Source organism: Ixodes scapularis, unplaced genomic scaffold, assembly GCF_016920785.2.
Source record: "Ixodes scapularis isolate PalLabHiFi unplaced genomic scaffold, ASM1692078v2 PGA_scaffold3__209_contigs__length_174095766, whole genome shotgun sequence".
Classification (NCBI taxonomy): Eukaryota; Metazoa; Arthropoda; class Arachnida; order Ixodida; family Ixodidae; genus Ixodes; species Ixodes scapularis.
In genome coordinates, this window is record NW_024609868.1 from 63,622,732 (window position 1) to 63,647,530 (window position 24,799).

Genomic DNA, 24,799 nt, shown 5'->3' on the forward strand with positions numbered 1-24,799 from the left:
GGGTGAGAGCGGCATTAGAGGCTTTTTGGTGGCAGGCTGAAAGTTATTGGTGCCGTGATTACTTGACAGAATAAAATGTCTAAGCTGCCTAGACCAAGAATATCACTGTTAGCTATCACAAATATGTAATGAAGCGCGGGGAGCACGTGCTGCTCTATGAAAGCTCTAACAACCAGTTGACCATTATTTTCCATGCCAGTTAAAAGGAGACTCTGGAGGAGACAGTCGGCACCCATATGACCGTGGACTCCCTCCCGCTTTAAGCTCTTCTAGGAGATTATCTGAACTTATCGTGTCTCCTGGTCTTGTCTTGTCTAGAGGAATTGCAAGATACTTTCTCGTTTGTAAATGCTACCAAAGGACATGTCTTCCTCGTTCGCTGTATGCCGCTTATCTGCTTCTCGCAAAAAAAAGAGGGAAAAAAAAAGAAGCGTTTGGTAAGGAGGGGATTTAAACTCATGCTCTTTTGTATCTAATGCTCGTTTATATTAGGGTGGCAGGTCAAAATTCAGGGGAAACGACCGCCACCCCTTGCCTCCCTTTGGCGCCATCTCTGTCCTTGATGCCTTCTCTGCCTTGCAAACTTTCTTTAGTGCTGCTTATTCTACATCACAATCAACATAGCAGTCAATAACAATATGTAGCTAGCAATATTCCTAGCTCAGTCTTGGAACAGTGTAATCCAGCTAATCCTCATTAGAGCGACTGACCTGGAAAGTTTTACCTTTGGATTTTGGATCTGATTTCTTGTGTTTCATGCTCCTCCTTGGGTTAATGTCTCCTTAGACAAACCCCTGTCAATGGTTACACAGTTTACATGATTAGTGCCTTCCTTTTTTGATATTCAAGGAAGTACTCCCCTTTCAATGACTCTCATTCAAAAACTGCAATATAACAAACAAAAAAAAATGTTCAAAGCACATATGAATAACACCAAAACAAGCCAGCTTCCAAGGATCCATAATGCATGAATGAAACACATGAAGAACATAACAGTCTAGATGCACATTATAGCAGCATATGGGGTCATTTTGCAAAAAACTCTGCAGCTGGAACCTGCAGGAGAGTGATCGACAAGCATTCTCTCCAACAGAATGTGCGCCTGGATGGTCCGAGGGGTTGGTGCGGCAACATCCCGAGATCGGGCGAGAACTGGGTTCAGATTGACTTCAGCGCTCCGACAGTTGTCCGAGGATTCAGGACTCAGACGGTGGTCCGTGACGACGGCTCCCAGGCCTTCCCACTCAGCGTGCGCATCCAGTACACCGACGACCTCACCGACCTCTTCAAGGACTTCGCTGACCCCAGTGGAAAAGTGAGTTCCCGGACATGGGCAACTCTCTAAATCTATAAATTAAGGCTTTTTGGCTAGGCTTGTGCTAGTAGTAGTACTCTTCTGGTTTGAAGCAAAGAGTCATTTCCATCAAATAATCTCTAAGTGAATACTTTGAACAGTTTAAATACATAAAGAAAAGCTTAATGCAGCAGCTGTAAGGCAATCATTCAACTGCTCATTTGTATGAGTCTCAAAGTTCCACAAATTCTCATGCAAAAAACAACGAATTCTCATGCAAAAACATCAGCAGTTCAAAGTGTTTGGAGAGACGGTGCTCTCTTCTGCAACGTTAAGAGTCTGGGGGAAGCTCCTCCAACATGCTGGAGAGAAGCCGACCTCCTCTCCAGTATTCGCTCTGCTCAAGTGGAAAGAGGCAAGGAGGAGCTTCCACTTTGCTCTTACCCATCACCAACTATAAGTCACCAAAGCACATACGCTCGCACTCAGAAGTAACGCCGACTCCTTCAGTCCTGTTTCTACAAGTCCTTTGTTGTACATGGCATCTCCTTACCCCATCTTGTGTCTCCACAAACTATAGATAGCTAAACGGCTGTTGCAAAAGAAAGAACACTTGACCCAGATACTGATGGCACTAGACAGGCTAGATGGACTAGACAAACCGAAACCACCGAAAGAAGGGCCCCAGTTCTGCTATTTTCTCACATTAGATATACTTTGAAATTTCTAAATAGCATTGAAATTCAGATTGATGAAAATTTTTAATATTCTGTTAAATATTTGAAAATATTGAACATCTGCACCAGCCTAATGTTTTACTTTTACGCCAATGACGAAAAATCCTAAGATAACACGCAACAGTTTCTGCATGGCACTTTCCTGCAGCTGAGAATTTCGTCCTTGATCTCGACTCCCATCAATATCGCAGGCGCACGAGTTCCGTCTGACGCCCAACGGAGGGTCTGGGCTCGCCGTGGTGAACCTGCCGCTTCCCTTTGAGGCCCGGTATGTCAGGGTGCTCATCGTGGAGTACGTCGGAGCTCCCTGCATGCGCCTGGAGCTCATGGGCTGCTCACGTCAGGACTGTCTAGGTGAGTGGCCAATTTAAGTGCCGTCTCATTAATATGGGCACCTCCACTCCCCTCAAAAGTTCTTTGTAATGTGGGTCATCCATAACAACGAGACAAAAAGGCATGTATTCATTCACCCAGTTCGTGCCCATAATTTTGTCTGTATAATGGTGTGTCCATATTAACAAGGTTTGTGTTAACGACACAACTCTCGCTTACTTAAGAAAGAAAGCAACTTTACAGCTTCTTACAATCTCTATCATTTCCCTTTTCTATATAACTTAATGGATAAAAGTCATGAAAAGTAATCCTTGAATGGGCCTACATTGAGTAGGTAGTTTCAGTTAGAAAGAACAGGCAAAGCATGTCTGGAGTAAGGCACCTTCACCATGAAAAGCCTTCCCTGCTTCAAACATTTTGGAACACAAGCTAGGACTGTCTTAATCTAGAATCTTTTCCGTGCTCAATCTCAAGACAACGTAATATCAGTCCATGCTCTTGGCACCGATGTGTGTCACAGAGGTTGATAAAAGTGCTGTGAACTTTCGCTTCCTCAGACATCAACGAATGTGTGCACAAGAACGGTGGCTGTGACCAACGCTGCATCAACAGCCCAGGCAGCTTCAACTGCCTCTGCAATGTTGGATACGACCTCTACACGTCCAATGGCACCAATGGTTTCGCAATTGTCGCCAGTGAGACGGGCACAAAGGATGGAGACATGTACCGCATTAACAAGACCTGCGTCCGTGAGTCAAACATATCTAACTCTCCCAGGCTGTACGCAGCCTTAACTTAAATGTTCTGTGTACTCGCTCCCGCTCGGAGCGTTCAATTGAATATGGAACCGTAAGTGGCGCCGAGCTTTCAGAGGCCCGAACGTGCTTAACGGGTTGCTCTCTTTCGTTCACTCACAGCCAAAATGTGCTCAACCTTGGACAACCCCCTCAACGGCCAGATCCTGTCCACAAAGTCGCTGTACCACTTCGGCGACACCGTCCACTTCCAGTGCAACTTTGGCTACATCATGATTGGCACCACAACCCTGACTTGCACCAGCGGAGGAAACTGGAATGGAACCGTGCCAAGCTGCCAGAGTAAGCTCGTTCACGAGAACGCTATCTGGGCCATGTCCTTTGATGTTAGCCCGCAGTGACAAGGTGTGGCAATATGAGCCGGTACAGTAAAAGTACCATGCAGAGATCCCGAGTGCATTAAGCCATTAAAAGGAAGGTTAGAATGGACCGTCACGCTCCCTAACGTCGCAGAGTGGCGGTAGAACCCATAGCATTGCATTTTGGAGGCACCCCACGCGACATTGTACTCTTTCGATTAGCACTCAGCTGCGCTGGCTCGTACTGCTGCCGACTGTACAAGCAGTATGTAGAGACCATGTCCAGATCCTATTTTAATGCAGCACCGCTTGCTTTGCAGTCGCGACCTGCCCTGTCCTCGACGACGACGCAACACAGGGACTCTCCGTTCGCTCCAACGCAGCAGCGGACCATGTGGTATTCAAGAAGAATGTGACTGTCACCTGCAACGAAGTCGGCAGGCCGCTGAGAGAGACGGCCACTGCGGGCTTCAGGCAGTGTGTGTACAACCCGTCGGACGGCAGGGCGGACTACTGGCTCTCGGGTGCACCACCGGAGTGCCGAAGTATGACCATCATTCTGCTTTTGTTGAACTTAAACACGTGTCGATGTTAAAGAACAGTTATCCCACAAACGGGGCCTCTGACAAGATATTTATGTGTGTCAAAATTAGTGCAGAAAAATGATCTATTAAATAATAACCTATAAAGAGCCACTACTTGCGGCTCAAAATCGGGCTTTTATCTCACAAAAACCGCTGGTCGAGGATAAGCTGCTTAGTACTTCTCTCCCTTACATCTGGAAAGTAATGAGCTATCCGAGGCACTTATTCATTGATAAGAAGTAATAGTAACCATAGAACATAATTTCTGACCCCCAAACATAGATGTTGATTTTAAGAAATTTTTGTGTGAGGACTGAAACAATGCAAGTGACTTCCAGTTTCTGTTGTAGAGTTCCCCTGCACTGGTTCTCTGATTTCAGTCCGACTTTATTCCTCTAAGTATATACAAGATTCTGCTGCGAAAAACTAATTGTGTGGTGTATTTACACCAGAAACTAGAACAAAGCATAAACATTCATTATTTGTCTGGAGTTCAGAGACCTCCTAAAGAGAACTTAAAGAAACACAAACACCACCCAAATTTTTTAAAATTTTTTTACCATGCAAACATATAGGCTGTCAAGGGAAATTATCCAATTATTATTTTGCTGCACAGTGACATATATTTATAATAAAGCAGAAAAATTTGACTACTTGAAACCGAAACCGAAACGCAAGCATGGAAGTTCATGGCCGGAAATCATGTGGCAACACTCGACCACATTCTTTTTTCCCTCCGCTTCTCAGGCGTCTGAAGCAGACAATGAAGTTGTGTGCACCGTTTGTCATGAGATTGTTTTGCACTTATGTCCCTTTCGCTTGGTGTTCTGTGCTTGAAGATCGGTTGGCCAATACCTTGAGCGACAGTTCTGAAGTAGCAGCCCCACGTCCGTCGTAATGTTAGTCCGTCGTGGGCTGCCATCGCGTCGTGCAATTCGCGGTATGCTCGGGATTTGTTGCCATATTGAGAATGACATGTAATGTACTTCCTGTAATCTGTGCAACATTTCTTTTTTTCGATCAACATATCTGCAGCTTTTTGGAAGTCACAAAAATCGGGTTAATAATCTTTTCTATCTTTAATATTAAATATGTGCCTTAGATGGCCCACGACTTTGAATATATTTGGTGTGCATAGTTTGGGTGCCACATGACCATGAAAAAGAGAGTATAAGCACGACTGAAACCAGTTAATTTGCAACCGGCTGTTTCTGGGCGGAAAGAGAATGAATTTCGAGCCGCAAATTGTGTTCTGGGTAGTTGGGCTCTATTAGGTTAAGTTCAAATAAAAACTTCGGCGAGTATAATTACTCTGTCAGTGTCCTGTTAAGGTGTGCAGAAATTTTAAAGGCTACTACACAGTACAAACCACTGCTCTCTATGACAATTTCTGGATCGCGCTTCCCTGTTCTTCGAATGCAGCCACCGGACAGCCATCTTGCACGTACCAGAAGTCAACCTTTTGGAGTGTTGCAGAGGCTGGGCAGCAGTGTGCTGAAGACACGTTTTCTGCTCGTTTGCCGTCATTCGCCGAAGAAAATTTTTAAAAGCTGGTGTAAACGGTCGTAGTTGCATTTGAGAACACGTGGAAATTTTTACGAAAGCGCACCACCACAGGAAAAAGGCACAACTCGTCCAACATAAGTTTCGTGGCGTCATCAAAGAACATTCCTTTGCATGCCGAAGTGCTCTGTCTCTGCCTTCGCATCCTTAATTGGATACCAATCAAGAATCGACACCGTGTGGATGATTTTGAAAGTCTGTCGCGCGTCAAAGTGTATGTGCTTCTGGAGCAGCAATTTATGTTACTCTGACGACTCCATTTTTAACCTGCGGCACTCGCAGGCCGAAAACGAGTTTGATTTTGTGCCGACAAAACAGACGGGGGACAGCGCAGCGGCAACAGTGATCATTCTTTACCTTCAATACATTTTTAGCAATCAATTCAGTCTTAGAAGGGAACGAATATCTATCTTTGTCTATCTCCCCATCTACCAAACACTTCCGACGACCCTGGTTCCATTGTTCAAAAGCGGCGATGTGGTTTGTAACCCACACTAACTGCATCGCTCTATTTGTGTTTCCATGTGACGTGAGTAATTCGGATCCATTCGAATAAATTGCAAACATTGTTAATAGTGCATAATAGCACCTACTGATCAGTGCAGCTCATCGGAACAGCTGGACGATCCAAAACTCCACGACCGATATGTATGCAGCAAAGATGTCACGTGACACACTTTCAAAACTTTCCCGAAGGGCTAACGCATCCACACGGTGTCAATTCTTAATAATATCCAAGTGTGCGAAGGCAGAGATGCAGCACTTCGGCCTGTGATGCTACCGCGAGATTTGCGTTCAACAAGTTGTGCCTTTTTCCTGCGGTGTTGCACTTTCGTAAAAATTTCGGCCTGTTCTCAAAAGTAATTATGACCGTTTACATAAGGTCTTAAAAAGCTTCGGCGAATGACGGCAAACCAGCAGATAACGTGCCTTCAGCACGCTGCCGCCCAGCCTCTGCAACGCTCCAATAGGTTGACTTCTGGTACATGCAAGATGGCCAATACGGAACTTCCTTTGGCCTCACTCGCGTTGCAGCAACCAGGTGGGGATGCACGATCCAGCAAATTATAATAGAGATCAATGGTACAAACAATGGCATAAAAGTTAGTGTTTACATCTATAACCCAGAAACAAACATTACCTAGTTGCCACTGAAAGAGAAACCTTTTGAAGAATCAGTACAATTTACAAATCCAAAAACATATGTGCTCACAACCTAGCGCCAAACAAGCTATTAAACTTTTAACCTTCTAGAAAAAAATAAATAAATCAGAAAGACACTGGAAGTGATCCGGTATACACTGCACCAAAATCTTTCACTATGCCAGCAACAGACCAGACAGTGACCACTCCAAAGTTCTTCAACAGAATCACTTTCGCTCCCCCACCAGGAACTGACTGTGGCACACCCCCAGACACCATAGGTGCAACGTACGGCTTCCACGTGGACACTAAATACCGTGCCAGCTTCTTCTTTGGGTGCGAGGACACCTTCACCCTTGTGGGCAAGAGCAAGCTCAACGACAATGTCATCCGTTGCCAGGAAGATGGAACTTGGGATTTCGGAGACCTGAGATGCGAAGGCAAGTCCATCTACATTCCCACCTTTGCGATGGAATTTGTGATACTAAAATCGCACATCTGCAGCTTTGGTGATGATGACAGCCATGTGATGTTAACGTGTACATTCGAATGTTCCGACATTTTGTAGGACCCGTGTGTGACGACCCTGGTCGACCTCCGGATGGTTATCAGATTGCCACGAGCTTCGAGCAGGGCTCCGAGGTGCTCTTTGCCTGCAATCGACCCGGATATGTGCCTTACACTACGGACCCCATCACCTGTGTTAAGAGTAAGCACTCTAGAACTGTTTTGTGGTTATTACACTAGTAAGTTAGAACAGCCTTTTGGAGTGCTACACTTATTTACTTAGTTTTACTTTTCTTAGTTGGACAGATAAAACTAAATTAGTAAATGTTGCATTATGTTCACAAAAAGAAATGGGCTCTCGACTATAGCCCTGTCAAATTATTACGTTTAAGGTGCTGAGTGCAAGGTCGTAAAGCCCCTCGGACTGGCAGCTGGAACCATCCCAGACAGTGCCATCAATGCTACTTCTCATAGGAGTAACTACGAACCCAAGGTGAGACAAACCTCGAACCAGATCCAGTCTTCATAAGAACTGAATAGTCTACATTAGATTTATGGACTTAGATACCTTTCTGTTAGACATGCTGTCTGATTTTGGCCGTTCACACGATTTGTTTTCAGAACATTCGTCTCAACAGCGCGACAGGCTGGTGTGGACAACAAGAAGCCTTTACTTACGTAACGGTGGACATGAAGAAAATATTCCACATCAAGGCCATTCTCGTCAAGGGCGTCGTCACAAATGATGTTGTAGGGCGTCCCACTGAACTGCGCTTCTTCTACAAGACCAGAGAAAACGAGAACTTTGTGGTCTACTTTCCCGTAAGTTTATCGCCACATGTGCTCACACAAAACGTTTAGTACACACTGCACAGCTGTGGCCTTTAAAAAGAAGCTGCAACCGCAGTTGAAAAGAGCTCGTGAAAAGGCTACAAATGCCAGTAAACAGATTCCATGCAATGTTGACAAGCACATGTCGACGCATGCCAGCTATACACAAACAAGTATTATACTTTAGACCGTCTTTAAGTGCAACCTCAAACAAACATTTTACCGGCTCATAACCCTGCATTTCGAGACTACAATTGTCTCGCTTTTACTTGTATTCTAGAACTTCAACCTGACCAGCCGAGACTCCAAGAACTACGGTGAGCTGACGGTGATTCCCCTGCCCCTGAGCGTGCGAGCCCGCTACGTCATCTTGGGAATAGTGTCCTACAACAAAAATCCCTGCCTCAAGTTCGAGCTGATGGGCTGCGAGGATACCGAGGAAGATGTCTTGCTTGGCTACGACAGCGGCTACCCCATCTGCGTTGGTAAGACGTTGTCTGCCTTAATGCAGAACTAAACCAAAAAGACATGCGCGGCTGGCTCTAGTGTTGTACTTTATTTTAGAAAATGGGCACTGGTAGACTAATGCATGTCTCATGCCTCACTGAACTTTCCAGACAGGGAACCCCCAACATTCCTGAACTGCCCCACACACCCTTTGGTGCTGGAACGGACTCCTTCCGGCCACGTCCCAGTCAACTTCTCCATTCCGAAGGCCATTGACAACTCTGGACGTATTGCTCGCTTCGAGGTCCGTCCACTGGGCTTCAGGCCACCTGCCGTGGTCTTTGAGGACAGCGTTGTGGAGTACCTGGCTTACGACTTTGATGGAAATGTTGCTGTGTGCACCATCAACATCACGGTGCCAGGTAAGCAGTCTGCCTCCCCTGCTCCTCTTGACAGAATAAACACCTTTCATTCTAGTAGTCCTAGCTAGGTGAAGTGAAAGTCTAAAAAATACAGCCCACTAAATTTTCTCATGAAATAAGAAAAATTTGAACATGTAAAAAAAAACAATGGTGTAAAAACCAGTGCTCAATTTAATAATGACAGGCTTCCCTTAGAGTGTTGTAAGATAAGGCCCCCTTTCTTCTGCCAAAACTGGCAGGATCAGAAACTTAGCCACATTAGAACACTGTTACAACATAATTATTACTAAACATTGTGCATTAAAGAGCAAAATCTTCTAAAAGGTATGCAGCTACTGCCAAGAAGATTTATTAATTGACAGACTGCTGTGTAGAAAACAAGGCAACTTCATAAAAAAGCCCCCAAGCATGAAATAAAAACAAAGCAACCTCTTCCATTTCTCTTCCTCTCTGAAGACTACACACCACCATCGCTTACCTGCCCCCAGTCGTATGTCGTTGAGCTCACTGAGCGTCAGGAGAGCTACCTCGTCAACTTCAATGAGACCCGGCGTTTCATCAATGCCACGGACAAGTCCGGAAGCGTGGACATCACCCTGACACCCGAGAGTGCCGTCATACCCATTGGTGGATATCGAAACGTCACCGTCACTGGCACCGATCGCTTCGGCAACCAAGCCTTCTGCTACTTCCAGGTATGGTATTCAATGTGGTTTAGACAACTTCTTTGTCAGATTGCAAATTGTAACAAAGTCTACAAGGCGAAATGATGCACGTGAACTGTCGCAGTTCTGTAAAACTGAGGAAGCACATTCAAACGTTACTGCTTTGATGTGACATTCAGAGTAAAGCAGAAAGGAAACTTCAATCCAAATGTATTAGAGCATCTATATTAATGTAGCCAAGATTGCTCGTAATTAACGCAGTACAATTTAAAATTTTTTATCAACCTGGTGTGGTTCAGAATAAATGGCAGGTGACATTCTTATAGTTGCTACATGCATGCAGCAATTGTCCATAAGCAACAGTAAAAGCTGCTACAGTAAATTTAGAAAACTAGCTGACTTTGTAAAAAATTTACAAAAACAAAATTAGACATTATGTCTAATTTGCAAAAGCAAAAACCCATCAACACCAAATCTATATAAAAAAAAAAAGAACCTTTAAGCTTCACTATGAGACTACTATTCAAACAAAGCCGTGACTATAAGGGAACTTACAAAATAAACGAACCCAGCTCCCTTGCCAGAGTGTGCTAGCACAGTGTATGATTAACAAATAAGGTAGTACTTTCTGGATTTCTGTTTAATGAAAGCTGAGTGAAAGACATGCAATGGGACAAAGCAACACGTGCATAGTGGATTACATATGTGTTGGCTTCAGGTGTCCGTGCAGGCAACAACCTGTGTGGCATGGTCGCTGGCGCCACCGACCAATGGGGTGGTGAACTGCCTGCCAAATGAGGAGAACACTGGCTATCGTTGCCTGGCCACCTGCAACAACGGTTTCAAGTTCACAGATGGGGAACAGGCCAAGACCTACGAGTGTGCCAACAAGGAGCAGTGGAGCCCAAGCTCCATCATCCCGGACTGTGTTCCTGAAGGTGAGATATGAACCTACCGTAATATCCCGAGAGATAGGCTACCTAAAATCGTAAGCAAATCAGAAAAGAATAAGGAGTGAGCTAACTTTCAATGTGGGATGAAAAAAAAAGTTGAGAAAAAGCTAGTTTTAGATTTTGTGACCTGCGAAACGTGTGATCGCAGAAAGGGGCGATGAGCCAAAGACGACCGTCCATTCCAGTTAGCAATGTTCGCTTATATTCCTTCGTGGCTCAGTAATGCCATTTCTACCAATGTTGCCATTGTACAAGGCCTTGCTATTAGAAGTGGGCTATCTTTCGGTGCTTTTAGAAAAATAGCAAATCATGCCAAAACTAGGGGTGGGTCATCTTTCGGGGAGGGAGTGGGGAGGCAACTTTGGGGATATTACGGTATTGCAAAATTTTTTTTGAGAATGAGGAGTGGTGCTACGTGATCTGACGAGCTTGGTGATAATCAAGCAAGGTACAGATACAAAAATTTAGAGACCATTATAGCTTAGTAACATCCCTTCCCTTCCTTCCCCTTTAAGAAAACTTTATAGAGTTCCTTTCTTTAAAATATGATCTAATTCATCCCCAAGAAAATTGATTTTAGAAAATGACACATTGAAGCCAAGAGCTTCTCTGCAACTTGCAAACAGCACACTGAGTACTTTGGATTCATACTTCCGTTGATTTCAACCTATGCAGAAAACCAAAGGAAGGGCCAAATAATACAGTATGATAAGTTTTTGTCTCACTTCCTCAGCTCTGCCAAATACTGGTTTTCAGGGGCTTTCTAACTTTACGTCCCATTCGGTTATTACAGTTCATTCATATGCACATTTCGACTAAACATAGAGAGGTATGCTGCATACCCAAGTGAAAGATATTCTGGTAGCAACACAAAAATAAATACTCCACCAGCAATGTTGAGCTCAGTCAGCGACCTCATGCTATGTTCAAGGCCCTCACGACAGTGGGTGGCAGTAGTTTTGCCACCCACAAGTCTGGCAGACTCCTACTATGTCCAACCGACATCTATATTTTGCTCCCACTGAACAAAACGATTGGTTTTTGAAAATGCACGACGCCCCAGATTGTTGTGTTTGGCAGACTCGTGCGGCACTAAGCAACAGAACTGCATATTCCCTGCAAACAAAACCACTGCTCTGCAGCAGAGAAAGTGCAGAAAACAAAAGTTGAAGCAATTGCCCACTCCTCCTCCCCTCAACACCCTTTCAGATGTCCAGATTTCAAGAATTCCCGGGGAGAACTCCAGCTAAGCTCAACCAAATTCTGGATTCCTTCTGAAATGTTTAGGAGTCGTGGCGACAGGGGGGGCATGAAAACCCGACTTTCAAGAAGAACGGCCGCCAGTGTTTCTCAAACGCAGTTTTCATTATGCCACTTGCACAACAACGGCTAATTTCTGAAACATGTGAAAGCAAGAACTTTACAGAGCCGCAAAAATCTGCAGCACTGCATTACATTTCCTCCTGTGCCAACTGGCTGTCAAGAATGCAAGAGGGTCGTCTTTTCTGAGTCGCCCCCACTCTCTTCCCCAGACACCAACCAGGCTGCCTACGACGTGATTGCCTCGGTGGAGTACAGAGCGGGCGGAGCGTTGTCGGCAGTGTGCCTCAACCACTACGTCAGCTACGTATCCACCTACTACAGCTCCCTCAACCGGCTCCTTTCCGAGCGCTGCTCCGCCATCAATGTGCAGATGGACATCTCTTTCCACAACACCAGCATCAGGACAAGGGGCGAAAACGAGGTGCGTACTTCTCCAGCAGCCCTCCCTGAGATTTTATCTGCCTTACACTGCACCTACTAGTTCCTTCCCTGTTGAATTTTGAATGGGCATCACAAAGTTTGTTCAAACCTCAATTTGATGCATAATTAGCCGTACTACCGTAATATCCGGAGAGATGCCCCACGCACGAAACCCATATTTTTGGCACGATTTACCTATTTTTACTAATTGCACGGCCCTGGCCAATGGTGACCTCGACAGAAATGGTGTTACTTAGCTACGGAGGGAGATAAGCAAACACTGCTGACTGGGAACGACAGTCGAATTTGGTTCATCGCTTTTCCCTGCAATCACAATTTTCGCAGGTCACAAAATATAAAACTAGCACTTTTCAAATTTCTTTTTTTTTTTTTCTTTATATACACTAAAAGTTAACTACTTCTTATTTTCACCAAATTTACTTTTGGTTTTAAGCGGGCTATCTCTCAGTGTATTACGGTACTGTAAAATCATGAGCAAGCGCTAGAAATTTTGAGATGATCATGTAAAGCTGTTGGATGGGTACTCCCTAGGTTGTAAGCAGAAGTTACGAAGAATATGTAAAGATATGTCATTCGTGTATTTTCCAAATGTTACAAAATTGAAGGGAGGGCACTTATTGTGGAAAGGGCGGATGCTCAGTATCTTCCGGTAGGTTATCTAAGGGTTTGGAGTTGTCTCAATTAGGTACACAAGTGTCCATACAAGGCTATACAGGCGATATGAGTTCTCAATTTGATGCATAAGTAATCCCACAAGGTTATCTACCTATTGCAAAAAGAACCCTTTTCGTTGAAGTGTCCACTCATTTTTCAAAATTGGGAATTCTGCAAATTATATGTTAAGTGCCCGATTTGACCAGACAAGCACCCATGTCTGGATTAACCCATTTTCAGCGAAAGCGGGCTGGGCGCTCCCCTCGGAATTTTACGATAGGTGTTTCGAGTGCTGTCTGATACAGCAGGGCAGTTGGTAAAAGATCTGGTTGCAACGCAACGCACACCCTGGAGCAAAAGTCGTCGTAATAGCCAGCTTCGGCGTACCCGTTTTTGTGCGTACAAAAGCGACACTACCCGAAATGCAGATCACCATCGGATACACCCTGCGGATCGTGCCCGTGGTGCGCCAGCGCTTGCTGTACGACTTGTGCGGCTCCACCCTGGGCCTCATCTTCGACCTGAGTGTACCCAGCACCTCGGCGGTCATCGAGCCCATCCTCAACATCAGCGCCCAGAACGTGGGAGGCCAGTGCCCCACCATCCAGGCCATACGTTCAGCCGTCGACCGCGGCTTCAACTGCGAAGCAGGGGAGGTCCTCAACCAAGACGTTCAGGGACAAGTGCCACGCTGCCGTGAGTCTGTGTTTGAGTCTCCGGGGAAAGGCACACGCCATCTGGTGGGCCCAGTGCAGGGCGAACGCAGTCGGCAAAACTTATTATTTCAAAGAGTGATTTCCTGAGCTCTAGATATGGTGTCGGGAACCTCAGGCAACGAGGTTTTGCTTTGTCGCGAACTGTTTTGGCATTGCTGGAGGATGAAAAAACATTTCCTCTGACTTTGGATAAAGCTTCAGATGATTGGCAACAATGCTTTTAATCGAGCATCAAGATAGCTGAAGAGTCGTTACCTTGAGGCATACTATAAACCACTTATTTTTCTGCGGGTTCCAATTTTCACGACGCAGTGGGATCTCAATCAATACAGATTCCAATGTGTTTAAATTTTACCGGAATTGTTCGTGGGACCTATTTTTCGCGAATTGTAGGCGACAAGTGAAAATTAGGTCTTTGTAAAAATTAAGTTGTTTACAGCAAGTTATTTCGTTAGCGAAAAACATTTGCTCGAGCGATCTGGAAGTTTGAAGTGGCGACACTCAAACTTTAGATGCCACAAATGTATCCTCTATGTCTAGCCTGTCCAAAAGCGGACCCACAAAAATAAAAGTTCCTTATTTTTATTAATGCGAGATGGTACGTAAGGCACAAAATTCACAGTCAGTTTCCATGGTGCAAAAGCATCTCTGGAAGTAGAGAAAAGTGACAGTGAAGTTGGTGTGATTTTTAGATTTCCAAGAAAATGTAGACTGCCGTTTCTTGAATATACTTATATTAATTCTCGGTATTGATTTTGGTGAATTAGAAGAGGGTCTTTAGCCAGTGGAGTACCATAATGTTTCATCGTGGTGTAACGCACCCGCAGTTTAATAATGAAAATTCTCCCCCTAAATTTAGCTGAGAAACCGAGTTTGCTTGCTAAATCTAGCGGAGAAACTGGACTTCTCCGCTAAATTTAGCGGGGAATCGAATTGGTGTTGAGGTCACATAATGTCGATTTTCCCACTAATTCTACTAGCGTGGTTACGCCGACGCTGACGGCAACGCCGCTCAACCCGGAAACGGGCGCCTTTGAGGTTGCACTTGAAAAAAAAAAAAAGAAGCAATCTGCTTATTATGTAATATTGCCACAGAAAACATAAAATCAAAGTTGATAAGAGGGTTCCTTAAATATATTCTCCAAGATTTCCCTATGGTTGTTGGCATTAGGAATAGTTTTACCATTTCTCAACACTGGCTGAAATTTCTTAACAGGTTTAGAGCATAAGGAAGTCTGTAGAAATGGACTATATTTTAAAACCCATAAGAGGAGAAATGCAATGTCTTTTTTCCGTTAATATTTACCTCTAATATGCTCGAATGCAGTCCACTGCCCAGCCGGGACCTTTGCCTCTAAGGATGAGAAGTGCACATTCTGCAGCAGAGGCTTCTATCAGGACCTGACTCGTCAGTCTTCCTGCAAGCGTTGCCCCCTGGGAACCTACACACGAGACGAGGGAAGCAAGAGCCTCACCGAGTGCATCCGTGAGTACCCCTCTCTGCTTCTCGTGCAATGTGAACATCAGTGGACTGCACTCGCGTCACGTGACATTTTTATGTGCCAGCAACTCGTGACCGCTGCCAAGTTGTTGTGTGGAGCCTTATGGTTGATGTTGGCGACAGTTGTGCTTCTAAAACAGTTTTGTTTTTTCATTTTATATTTACCATTCAGAGACTGGGATGATGGAGCTTGGGCTCCACTGCTCAAGCTCCATCATAGGTCATCTTACGAAGCAGGTGCATGAAGCACCATCTCCACTCGGCAGGCCGGTAAAAGGAATTAACAGAGCTGGACACTTTAGTGCTGCATAACGAGAGTGAAGGACAGTACTATTAAAGGGGTAGTCCACAGGTTTTTTCATTGTCTCCGATTTGCTTCAAATTTTGCTAAACTAACCAGCAAACATCGCGAAAATAGTATCCCAAATATTAGGTCAAAATATTGTTTTTTTGCGAAGTTATTGAATTTACAGTTTTGGTCCTCATCGGGTTTTTCAGGCTCGAAGTCTCTACTGGCAACAATGAAAAAGTGACGTCAGTGGAAGGCAGGGGTTCACTCTTTGGGCTGTAGATTTTGTTTTAAACTGATTCGAAGCAGTTTCATGGTGTCAAATGAATGCTTGGGAAGCTCGCTGCAGTACCTGCACTCCAGCACGGAACAAATGATTGGCATATTCTATTTTTTGGCTGCTTGCTCGACTGGCAAGCCTGCCTGCCACTGACGTCACGGCACTGAAAAGTGCGCGTATATTTGAATGTTGGTTTTTGCGTCATTTTCATTTGCCGATTTCACAATACCTATTATGAATTTCGCGATTCTAAATAGCATACCTGAGAGAGTAAAGGCCGGGGAGTCAGAAAATATAGTTAGTTGAGGTAGCTCAAAAGATCGGTGGAGTACCCCTTTAAGCATAATTAATTTAATGGCCTTACATGTGGCAGATTGCTTTAAGTCAAATCAACAACGAATGACTGTCAATGTTTGTATAAAATTTTATGTGTAAGATACTTACATTATTACTATAAGCAGCACAAGTCCATTACAAACCACCAGGGTATGCATATACTGCATGAAAGCATTTTGTGGCATGCTGGAATGAATTGTACGCATTTGCATGCCGCCGAAAAAGAGGTTGTATGCAACTACTGTGTTTGAAAACTTGTATTTCTAAAGATATCTTTGTTTGACACGCAAAAAAATGTTCCTCTCGCAGCTGTCTGCGGCTTCGGCACCTACTCGCCGACGGGTCTGGTGCCCTGCCTCCAGTGCCCGGCCAACACATTTGCTGGAACTCCGCCAATGGATGGTTTCAAGGAGTGCCAGCGCTGCCCTGCAAACACCTTCACCTACACTCCTGGAGCAGACTCTCTCTCCTCGTGCAAACGTGAGTAATGAAGCCTTCCCTTTCTCAATAAGCAACCCCCTCGCCCCTAAAGAAAAATGGTGCTAGCATCAGCAAACGCTTTACAGCAAGCTATCTGCATTCACAGTCCTAAATGTGAAGCTCTCAATGCACCGAGAAACCAAGAGAGAGGAGGAGACGATGGTGCGCACGGACGTCAGCACACCAAGCTCCACTTGGAATGATTGGTGGGTCGACCTAAAGCTAGCTGACTTTGTCTCCACTGCACTTGTAGAACGTGTTAAAATGCGCAATGCTGACGTCTGGCATTTGGCTTTCGCATTCGAATGTGTTCGACGAGTGTGGTAAAGACAAAAGCCGCTAGCTTTAGGTCTTCCCACTAATAATTCAAATCAAAGCTCGGGGTTCTGTATTTACGCACTTATTTCCTCCTCTCCCTCGGTTTCTCGCCGCATAATTACACAAAAAAAGAAAAAGAATTAATTTTTTTAATTGCACTCGGGACGCGATGCAACCCCAGTGCAACTTACGACAAGGTAGGCTCAGTTAGTTGGCTTCGTTGACATTTATGCAGACATGGAACATGCACACTGAGCTCCATAAAGAATCAAAACAATTTCTTTAGCTTCAATGAATTTGGAGGTACCCAGAGTGGAAGGGAATTATTGGTCATGTATTTTTTTTGAGTGTATGTGTCTGCAACAAAAATGTTCAAACACTGACAAAAAAGTCTAGGAGTCGCAGTTAACTGGTGTCCTTCCTAATTGTTAGACCTTTTTAATACAAATGTCCGCTTTATTTCTCATGGACGGCAGCACGTTGTCCTCCCGGCACGTACTCGGAGACCGGTCTGGAGCCCTGCTCGCCATGCCCCGTCAACTTCTACCAGCCTCAGGACGGCCAGACCAGCTGCGTCAAGTGCGCTCCCAACCAGAAGACTGCCAGACCGGGGGCTCTCAGCCCCGAGGCATGCTCTCCCGGTGCGACGACCTTTTAGTATGCTTATTGACGGTCAAAGACTTCTATACTCCATTCACCCTTAAGGAGTGTGAGATTCCCTCTTTTAAACGTTTTTCTGCAGAATGTGTGCTGGCACTAGAAGGGCACGTCTTAAAGCCAGGAGCATGGGCTAGCTCGCATTTGTTGATTTGGCTGCAGTCTCAGCTTAAGGGCGAATGAAATATGGTAAAGATAAAACATTCTGTGATAAGGATCGACACAAGTCTCCCATTTCCAATGTATTAGAGATTGTGATACCGCAAGATTCTCCCCTTTTTTTCCCTCACGTGCTCAGTCAGGGTTTTCAGTTTTTAATGCAGAATGCATTTTAACGAAAAAAAATTTGGGATTTGCGTAGCCACACCATACTGTCGTTGGCTATAGTCGGCTGGCTAACATCCTGCAAAATTTAATGCGACACCACTATGGTTGTGACACGTAGTGACAACAACCATGTGGTTGTTGTCACTACGGGTTATGTGGTCATGTGGCTGCTGCCACTACAAGTCGCATCATAACTTGACCACATGACGTGCGACAGGTTGCACCAAGTCGCCAGAGGTCACCGTGTTACATTACGATGGCACATAAAACCAGGACTCGGTACAGTGACATCAGGTTGCCCATATTTGCATGTATCCCGGGTGCTTACGCATTCCGCACACCGAACAATGGGGTGGTAGATCAAAAAGGCATCTTAGCTTTTCAGACAAATACTTGTTGGTCTTAGCTCACACTCAGTAAGGACATCTTCTTAACCGCACAACTCTTCTTGGCACTCCGTTCCCCACAGTGCACTGCAACCCGAGCATCTGCAAGAACGGAGGCCTCTGCGTGGCCCAGAACCATGAGGCTCTCTGCTACTGCCCGGCGGGCTTCACTGGCCAGTTCTGCGAGACCGACATGAACGAGTGTGACAGCATGCCCTGCTACAACGGCGGCACCTGCCTGGACCACCCGCAGGGATACACCTGCAAGTGTGCCCCAGGTAAAGACAGTGACGCCTGCTTTTTTTTGACCCGTCCGTTACGAGACGAAGCTATGTCGCTGGATTTTGCTTGCCTATGCTGATGCTTTGAGATAGTTACTCTGGAAGCATAGAAAAATGTGTGAAATTAGCAGACTGCTCGGACGTTTACGAGAAGTATCTTACAGGCATAAAACTTAATTTCATCTGTTCCATGTTCCCTCTCTTGACCTCCTGCTACTTAAAAGGGTAGGGAAACGAAATTCCAGTGCTCATTTTCTAGCTTGAATGTGTTGCATGTTGCACCTTAAGCTCAAAAACACCAGCCTTCCGTTAAAAGGCACAAGAAAACTAATTTTGAAGCTAAATAAACAATCTTTCAATGTGCACCTGGTGGATGCATGAGGAGCCTATTTGGTTGGTAATCTAGCAATGTTGGGGAAGTTGCTACGTAGTCAAGACGTAGCAGATTCCTTCGGAGCTGCTACGTCTAGATTCTAGATTTCTTCGACCACGATACAAAGCCCTGCAAGTAGGTAAATAGTAGATGAGAAACATCTCCTATTTTCCACCCTTCATGCCCGACCAACCACACCGAAAGCGCCTTTGCACGTACACAAACGGGCCTTCTTTCTGTTTGTGCACAGGCTACAGTGGCCTGCAGTGCCAGCTGGAGAAGAGCGACTGCCTGAACAACACCTGCCCTGACCGCGCCATGTGCCAGGACATGCCCGGCATTGGTACCGTCAACTGTCTGTGCCGCTCCGGCTACGAGGGACCCACATGCAACATCACCGTCAACCCTTGCACCGTCGGGGACAGCCCCTGCGCCAACGGAGGCCTCTGCATTCCCCTGCTGCAGGGCCGCTACAAGTGCCAGTGCCCGCCAGGATGGGCCGGACCCATGTGCCAAGAGAATGTCGGTGGGTTCCATAGCATTTTCTGGGAGCTTCTAAGCTACTCTGAGCAGCCTCCGGTTCTATGGAGATTGAGTTCTTTCTGAGGACTTCAGAAATTGTGAAGAAAGTTTGATGACACTTTGTACCCAATACTGACTTGGACAAGCTTGAGAGGCAATAAAAGGTTCCAGAAAAGGGATGCGTACGGTAAAAAGACACTCACAAGGTATTTATACTCGCCGAGGTTTTTATTTGAACATGACCTATAAAAGTCCAACTACCCAGAACACAATTTGCGGCTCAAAATGCATTGTCTTTCCGCCCGAAAAGAGCGAGTCGAGAAATGGCCGGTTTCAGTCGCACTCACTCTAGTTTTCATGGTCACGTGGCGTCCAAACTATGTGTACCAAGTATATTCAAAATCGTGGGTCATCTAAGGTACATATTAAATATTAAAAACAGAAACAAATATGAACCCTATTTTTGTGGCCTCCAAAAAGCTGCAAATACATTTACCGAAAACAAAAATGTGGCACAGATCACGGGAAGCACACATCTGTCTCAATATTGCGACGTTCAGTGGTTTGAACGACAGCACATGATGGACAAACGTTGCAACATATGTGGGGTCGTTACTTCGGAACTGTCATCCGTGGTACCGGCCAATCGACCTTCAAGCTCAGAACAACGAAGGGGAAGGGATATAAGTGCAAAAATATCACACGACAAGCGATTCACACAACTTCGTCTTCGTCTGCGTCACATGCCAAAAAAGTGGAGAAAAAAAAAAATGTGGTTGGGTGTAGCCATGCGATTTCCGACCATCAGCTTCCGTGGACGTGTTTCGGTTTCGGTTTCGAGCAGTTCAACAATGCACGTGTAACATCTGTTTGTCACAATATTTTCACTTCATAATAATGGGTGAAACGTGTGGCAGTTGGTTCATATACTTTCTAAAATTTCACGAGTAAGGTTGAGTTACGCCACAAAATGGCACTAACATGACAATGAACTGCATACATGTCTTATACTCAATACAAAGAAAGCGAAACACAAACGGGGGTTTGTGTTTTGCTTTTTTTGTATTGAGTATTAACCCAACACGCTCATCAAACTCATCATGTCTTTTACCTTCTCTTATTCGTGGAAGTATGAATATGCTTCATATGTCGGCAAGCTCTTTCAAAACTCTGAGCATTGTTTGCAAGGATGTCACCTCCCTGGAGGACGGTTCCAATCACCAGACCACCAATAAAGTTGGTGAGCCACGAAATTGAAGTAGTGATGTAGAGATGTGGGCAAGTTGGTTCCAGTTACTGGGGTGGCAAAATGTGTCCGTCAGATATCTGTACATCTACGTAAAAAATTACAGAAAGATCCATTGGGGGATTTTTAGGGAATGCGTTAGCATGACCCTTGGGAAACACCACACACATGTACCCCTTTGGGAATCGCTAACGCTGACCCCTTCACTTCTCTGTCTTGACTTTCTCTCTTGCTTCCTCTATTTTTTACTGCCTCTGTTTGGTCTTGTTACAGGGTCAGTGCTAGCATTTCCTAAAGGGGGACATGTGTGGCGTTTTAACAAGGGTCAGGCTAACACATTCTCTAAGAATCCACCAATGGATCTTCCTCTAATTTTTTTCACCCCCTTTTCTGTACTCTGCCTGTCACAGCATGTCGACGCCTTTGGATACAGCCATCCATACCACTTGTGGAAAGAACCACATCCATACCACTCGTGGAAGGAACCACATCCATATCACTCGTGGAGGGAAGCACATCCATTGTTTTAACAACACACACATCGAAGCCCATGCACCACTACTACGGAAACCCAGAGCGAAGAACAACCGGCGATGGGAGAGCGGCAGCTGAGCACGCCCGCATTCCACCGCGCTGCAGTGCATTCTTCTCTCTGGTTTTGCGCCAGCTGTGCGCAAGACTGACGAAAATGAAAGGCCTCGTTTTGACAAAAACCCGGCGGTGTCTGTCAGTTTGTCAGTGGCAGGGAGAGAGGGAGAAGTTGACATGTGCCAACGTCAGCGCTTCGGTCTAAGGCACGCGTAACCCTCTCCCCCTCCTTCTCCTTCTCTCTCCAGCGTTGACAAACGAAAGACACCGCCAAGTTTTTGTCAAAACAAGCGTTCTAATGCTAACGCATAAAAAAAATAGAATTTATGAATTTGCATTGATTACGTTGAGGCCAGGTTGTTTTCTTCGTTCGGGTTTTCTTTCAATAAATGTTAGTTGTGAACCAGCGCTCGTCCAATCTGATACCTTTTCACGTATCCCACGTCTTCCTTCTGCATGCTGCGCATTTCTCCCACATGCCGCCTGCTTCACAACTGCCGCTCCCTTGCAGACGACTGTGCCGAGAACCCTTGCCTACTGGGCGCCAACTGCACCGACCTGGTAAACGACTTTGTGTGCGACTGCCCCCCGGGCTTCACGGGCAAGCGGTGCCACCAGAAAGTGGACCTGTGCGGGGTGGACCCCTGCGTGCACGGGGTGTGCGTCGACCGCCTCTTCTACAGCGAGTGCCTCTGCCAGCCCGGCTGGGAGGGGCAGACCTGCGAGCGCAACGTGGACGACTGCCTCAGCAGTCCCTGCGCCAATAACGGCGTCTGCATCGACGCCGTGGACGGGTTCCGCTGCCAGTGCGACACCGGCTACACGGGATCTCGGTGCCAGCACACCATCGACGACTGCGAGTCTTCGCCCTGCCAGAACGGGGGCTCCTGCTTCGACCAGGTATGGGCTCTTCGAGGACGGCCCATCGGCGTGCTCGCATTTGTTGTTTTTTTAAATGGAGCACGTGCGATTACCTAGGTTGAAATGTGTGTTGTCACTCTTTTTTTCATCCACTGTCTCCGGTTTCAAATGTGTGTGAGGATTGCCTCGCTCATCTTGATTACACCTCTTTATTAGCTGAGAAGAGTAAGAAGCTGTCATACCCGTATATTTATGCGAGTAATGCTGCTACGTTTCTTTCTAAGCAGTTCTTCTTAATAACAGGCTCTATAACAGATATACTTCAGCCATTTCTATGAAATACAGAGTGAATAACTCTAGGTTACCTTTTGTTGGATAATAAAAACTTTCAAAACAGCAAGTTCAGTAGCAGTTTTTTTGGTACAAATAACTGGGGGAGATGAATCAAGGAAGAGAAAGCAAAATCGGACAGGCAATGGGCCAGCACCTGTCCTGTCTTACTTTCTTGTCCTCGTCCCATTTGCACTACTTTATTTGTACCGAAAAATGCACCAACTAGCCCAGCGACGTACTTGATTCAATAACAGTTTTGTATCCAACTCTCCAGTGCCATCACAATCAGTTTGTTCCGTTGATTTGGTTTATAAAATAGTGAAGAAGCTTGGTAGACGTGCGAGTATTACGCAATATTCAGAGATGGAAACACAACCTCCTGTTGCAGATTGAAGGGTTCATCTGCCAGTGCAGACCAGGCTATGTGGGGCTCCAATGCGAAGCGGAAGTGGACGAGTGCATCAGCAGCCCCTGTTATCCGACAGGCACCGAGCGATGTGTGGATACAGACAACTCCTACAAGTGCATCTGCAACCCTGGTTACACTGGCGAACTGTGCGAGGCAAGTCGTCGTGGCTCATCACTTTCGTCCGACTTCTCTTTAAAACACTGCTTCTCAAACATTTTTAAAATTTTTTTTAACGAGGTACACATTGCTTTTGTGGACACAAATGATCGTCGTACAAAAATTTAAACAAAAAAGAAATGAGGAAGCGCTTGTAAGAGATTGAAACCATTATGCCTAGATCGTTGTGAATCTGACGCTGAAAAACTGCTATCTGTATAAGAAAGGATGGTTAATCTTAAACCAGAACGTTTTATCAGTTGATTTTAATGGAATTCTGTGACGTTTAGCTGTAACGAACAAGCCAATACCAATAAGTGTTATGCCCACAGGAAACAATATAAAAATACTTCAGACTCCCGGTATTATTCAAAACTACTATTCGAAAATTTGAATAATTTCACAACACTACAATAAATGCTTTCAACATTTTTTTTTATTTCTTCCTTTTTTTTCTGGTACAGGTAAACATAAACGAGTGCGAGTCCAACCCATGCCTGAATGACGGCAAGTGCACAGACTCTATCAACGGCTACAAGTGCTACTGTCCGCCCGGCTGGACGGGAGAGCGTTGCGAGGTGGACGTTGGTGGTTGTTCTTCAGATCCTTGCCTCAATGATGCGCGGTGCATAGACCTCTTCGAAGACTACTTCTGCGTGTAAGTCCCTTAGTTTACTTTACTTACTCATCCTTTTTTAAGAAAGGCTGAACTTCAAACTCAGAGGTACATTCATTTCCTGCCAGTCTTAGTACAATGAGGCATTGTGCTAGAAGGCATTTATGCATGTAGTTTACTACTGCATGATGCATGTTAAAAAACATAAGCTAGCAGCTCTACGGTACACTGGCCAAGCTGCTGCTCTACAGTGGAGACAACAGAGACTGCTCAACAAATGTGACCTGAAGACGATTTTGCAATTAAAAATTATTTTTGAAATAATACAAGAACGAGACGCAAAAAAGTCCGAGGACACCCAAACACCTCATATGAGTTGTGAATGAAAAATCATGAATGTCGTTCTTCCGCTCCCTTAATTCATCTGTGGCGTAGTGGTGTGGACAGCCATGTTTCCCCGGCCGAAGGCCGAGCGCGCTCTCTCGTGAAGTGGCCGCGCCGCGCTGAGCTTGGCCGTGCCCTTGCCCAAGCGGGGTCTGCCACCAGGCCCGAATCGCTCTTATCGGCAGTCGGGCCACTGTGTGCGCTGCGCTGCCAAGGAGAGGGCTTCTCTGGTGGTGTTTTATGCAACTACGCTGCACGAGAGCGAATGGGAGCCTCGTTCCTCGACGACGCGCGCCAGCCAATAGAAGCATAACCCATCAGAAATCGGTTTAACTTGGTTCTATTGGGAAAGGAAATTTTAGGTGCCGTTTGGCCAATGTTTGGCGTGGTTTCAAAACTTGTCACGTCGGTTTGCTCCATGGGACCCCCAGTTAATGCTTTCACATTAAAAAAAGAACAGCCCACGAACTAAGGCTTGCTTATTCTAGCTGATTCATCTCACAAATCGATTAGGTGTCTGTAAAAAACTGACCCTATCAAACTGTAGAAAAACAAATGGTGTAAACTCAGGCAAGGCTGCATCGTACAAATGAGACATTTCACATCTGCCCAATGGGCTTTGTCCACAATTCGGATCTCCAAAATGGTTTTTCTGTCTTGGGTAGAATCTAGGCATGTGCGAATAGTGGATTTTGAGTTTGAAGTGAATTCTAAAATAATACCAGCTGA

At 45.4% G+C, this 24,799-nt stretch overlaps 1 protein-coding gene and 1 long non-coding RNA gene across 2 annotated transcripts in view; one reads left to right on the forward strand and one right to left on the reverse strand.

Moving 5' to 3' along the window:
- Window positions 1-24,799, forward strand: part of LOC8040537 — a 131,708-nt gene that overhangs the window by 86,851 nt on the left and 20,058 nt on the right. The window contains exons 18-40 of the mRNA XM_029994005.4: window positions 1,094-1,315; window positions 2,223-2,385; window positions 2,922-3,113; window positions 3,282-3,461; window positions 3,799-4,023; window positions 7,017-7,208; window positions 7,337-7,477; window positions 7,668-7,768; window positions 7,897-8,097; window positions 8,387-8,591; window positions 8,724-8,975; window positions 9,432-9,670; window positions 10,359-10,578; window positions 12,126-12,337; window positions 13,440-13,707; window positions 15,055-15,213; window positions 16,443-16,613; window positions 17,408-17,572; window positions 18,385-18,579; window positions 19,206-19,481; window positions 21,823-22,211; window positions 22,894-23,067; window positions 23,535-23,728. Of these exons, the coding sequence (XP_029849865.2) occupies window positions 1,094-1,315; window positions 2,223-2,385; window positions 2,922-3,113; window positions 3,282-3,461; window positions 3,799-4,023; window positions 7,017-7,208; window positions 7,337-7,477; window positions 7,668-7,768; window positions 7,897-8,097; window positions 8,387-8,591; window positions 8,724-8,975; window positions 9,432-9,670; window positions 10,359-10,578; window positions 12,126-12,337; window positions 13,440-13,707; window positions 15,055-15,213; window positions 16,443-16,613; window positions 17,408-17,572; window positions 18,385-18,579; window positions 19,206-19,481; window positions 21,823-22,211; window positions 22,894-23,067; window positions 23,535-23,728 (4,736 nt within the window). The remainder of the gene's footprint in view (window positions 1-1,093; window positions 1,316-2,222; window positions 2,386-2,921; window positions 3,114-3,281; window positions 3,462-3,798; window positions 4,024-7,016; window positions 7,209-7,336; window positions 7,478-7,667; window positions 7,769-7,896; window positions 8,098-8,386; window positions 8,592-8,723; window positions 8,976-9,431; window positions 9,671-10,358; window positions 10,579-12,125; window positions 12,338-13,439; window positions 13,708-15,054; window positions 15,214-16,442; window positions 16,614-17,407; window positions 17,573-18,384; window positions 18,580-19,205; window positions 19,482-21,822; window positions 22,212-22,893; window positions 23,068-23,534; window positions 23,729-24,799) is intronic.
- LOC121048215 overlaps window positions 4,731-24,799 on the reverse strand; it is a 40,373-nt gene continuing 20,304 nt past the window's right edge. Inside the window, exons 3-6 of the long non-coding RNA XR_006078096.1 lie at window positions 15,034-15,169; window positions 10,342-10,468; window positions 7,954-8,054; window positions 4,731-4,931 (exon numbers count right to left, since the gene is read on the reverse strand). This is a non-coding gene — a long non-coding RNA (uncharacterized LOC121048215). The remainder of the gene's footprint in view (window positions 4,932-7,953; window positions 8,055-10,341; window positions 10,469-15,033; window positions 15,170-24,799) is intronic.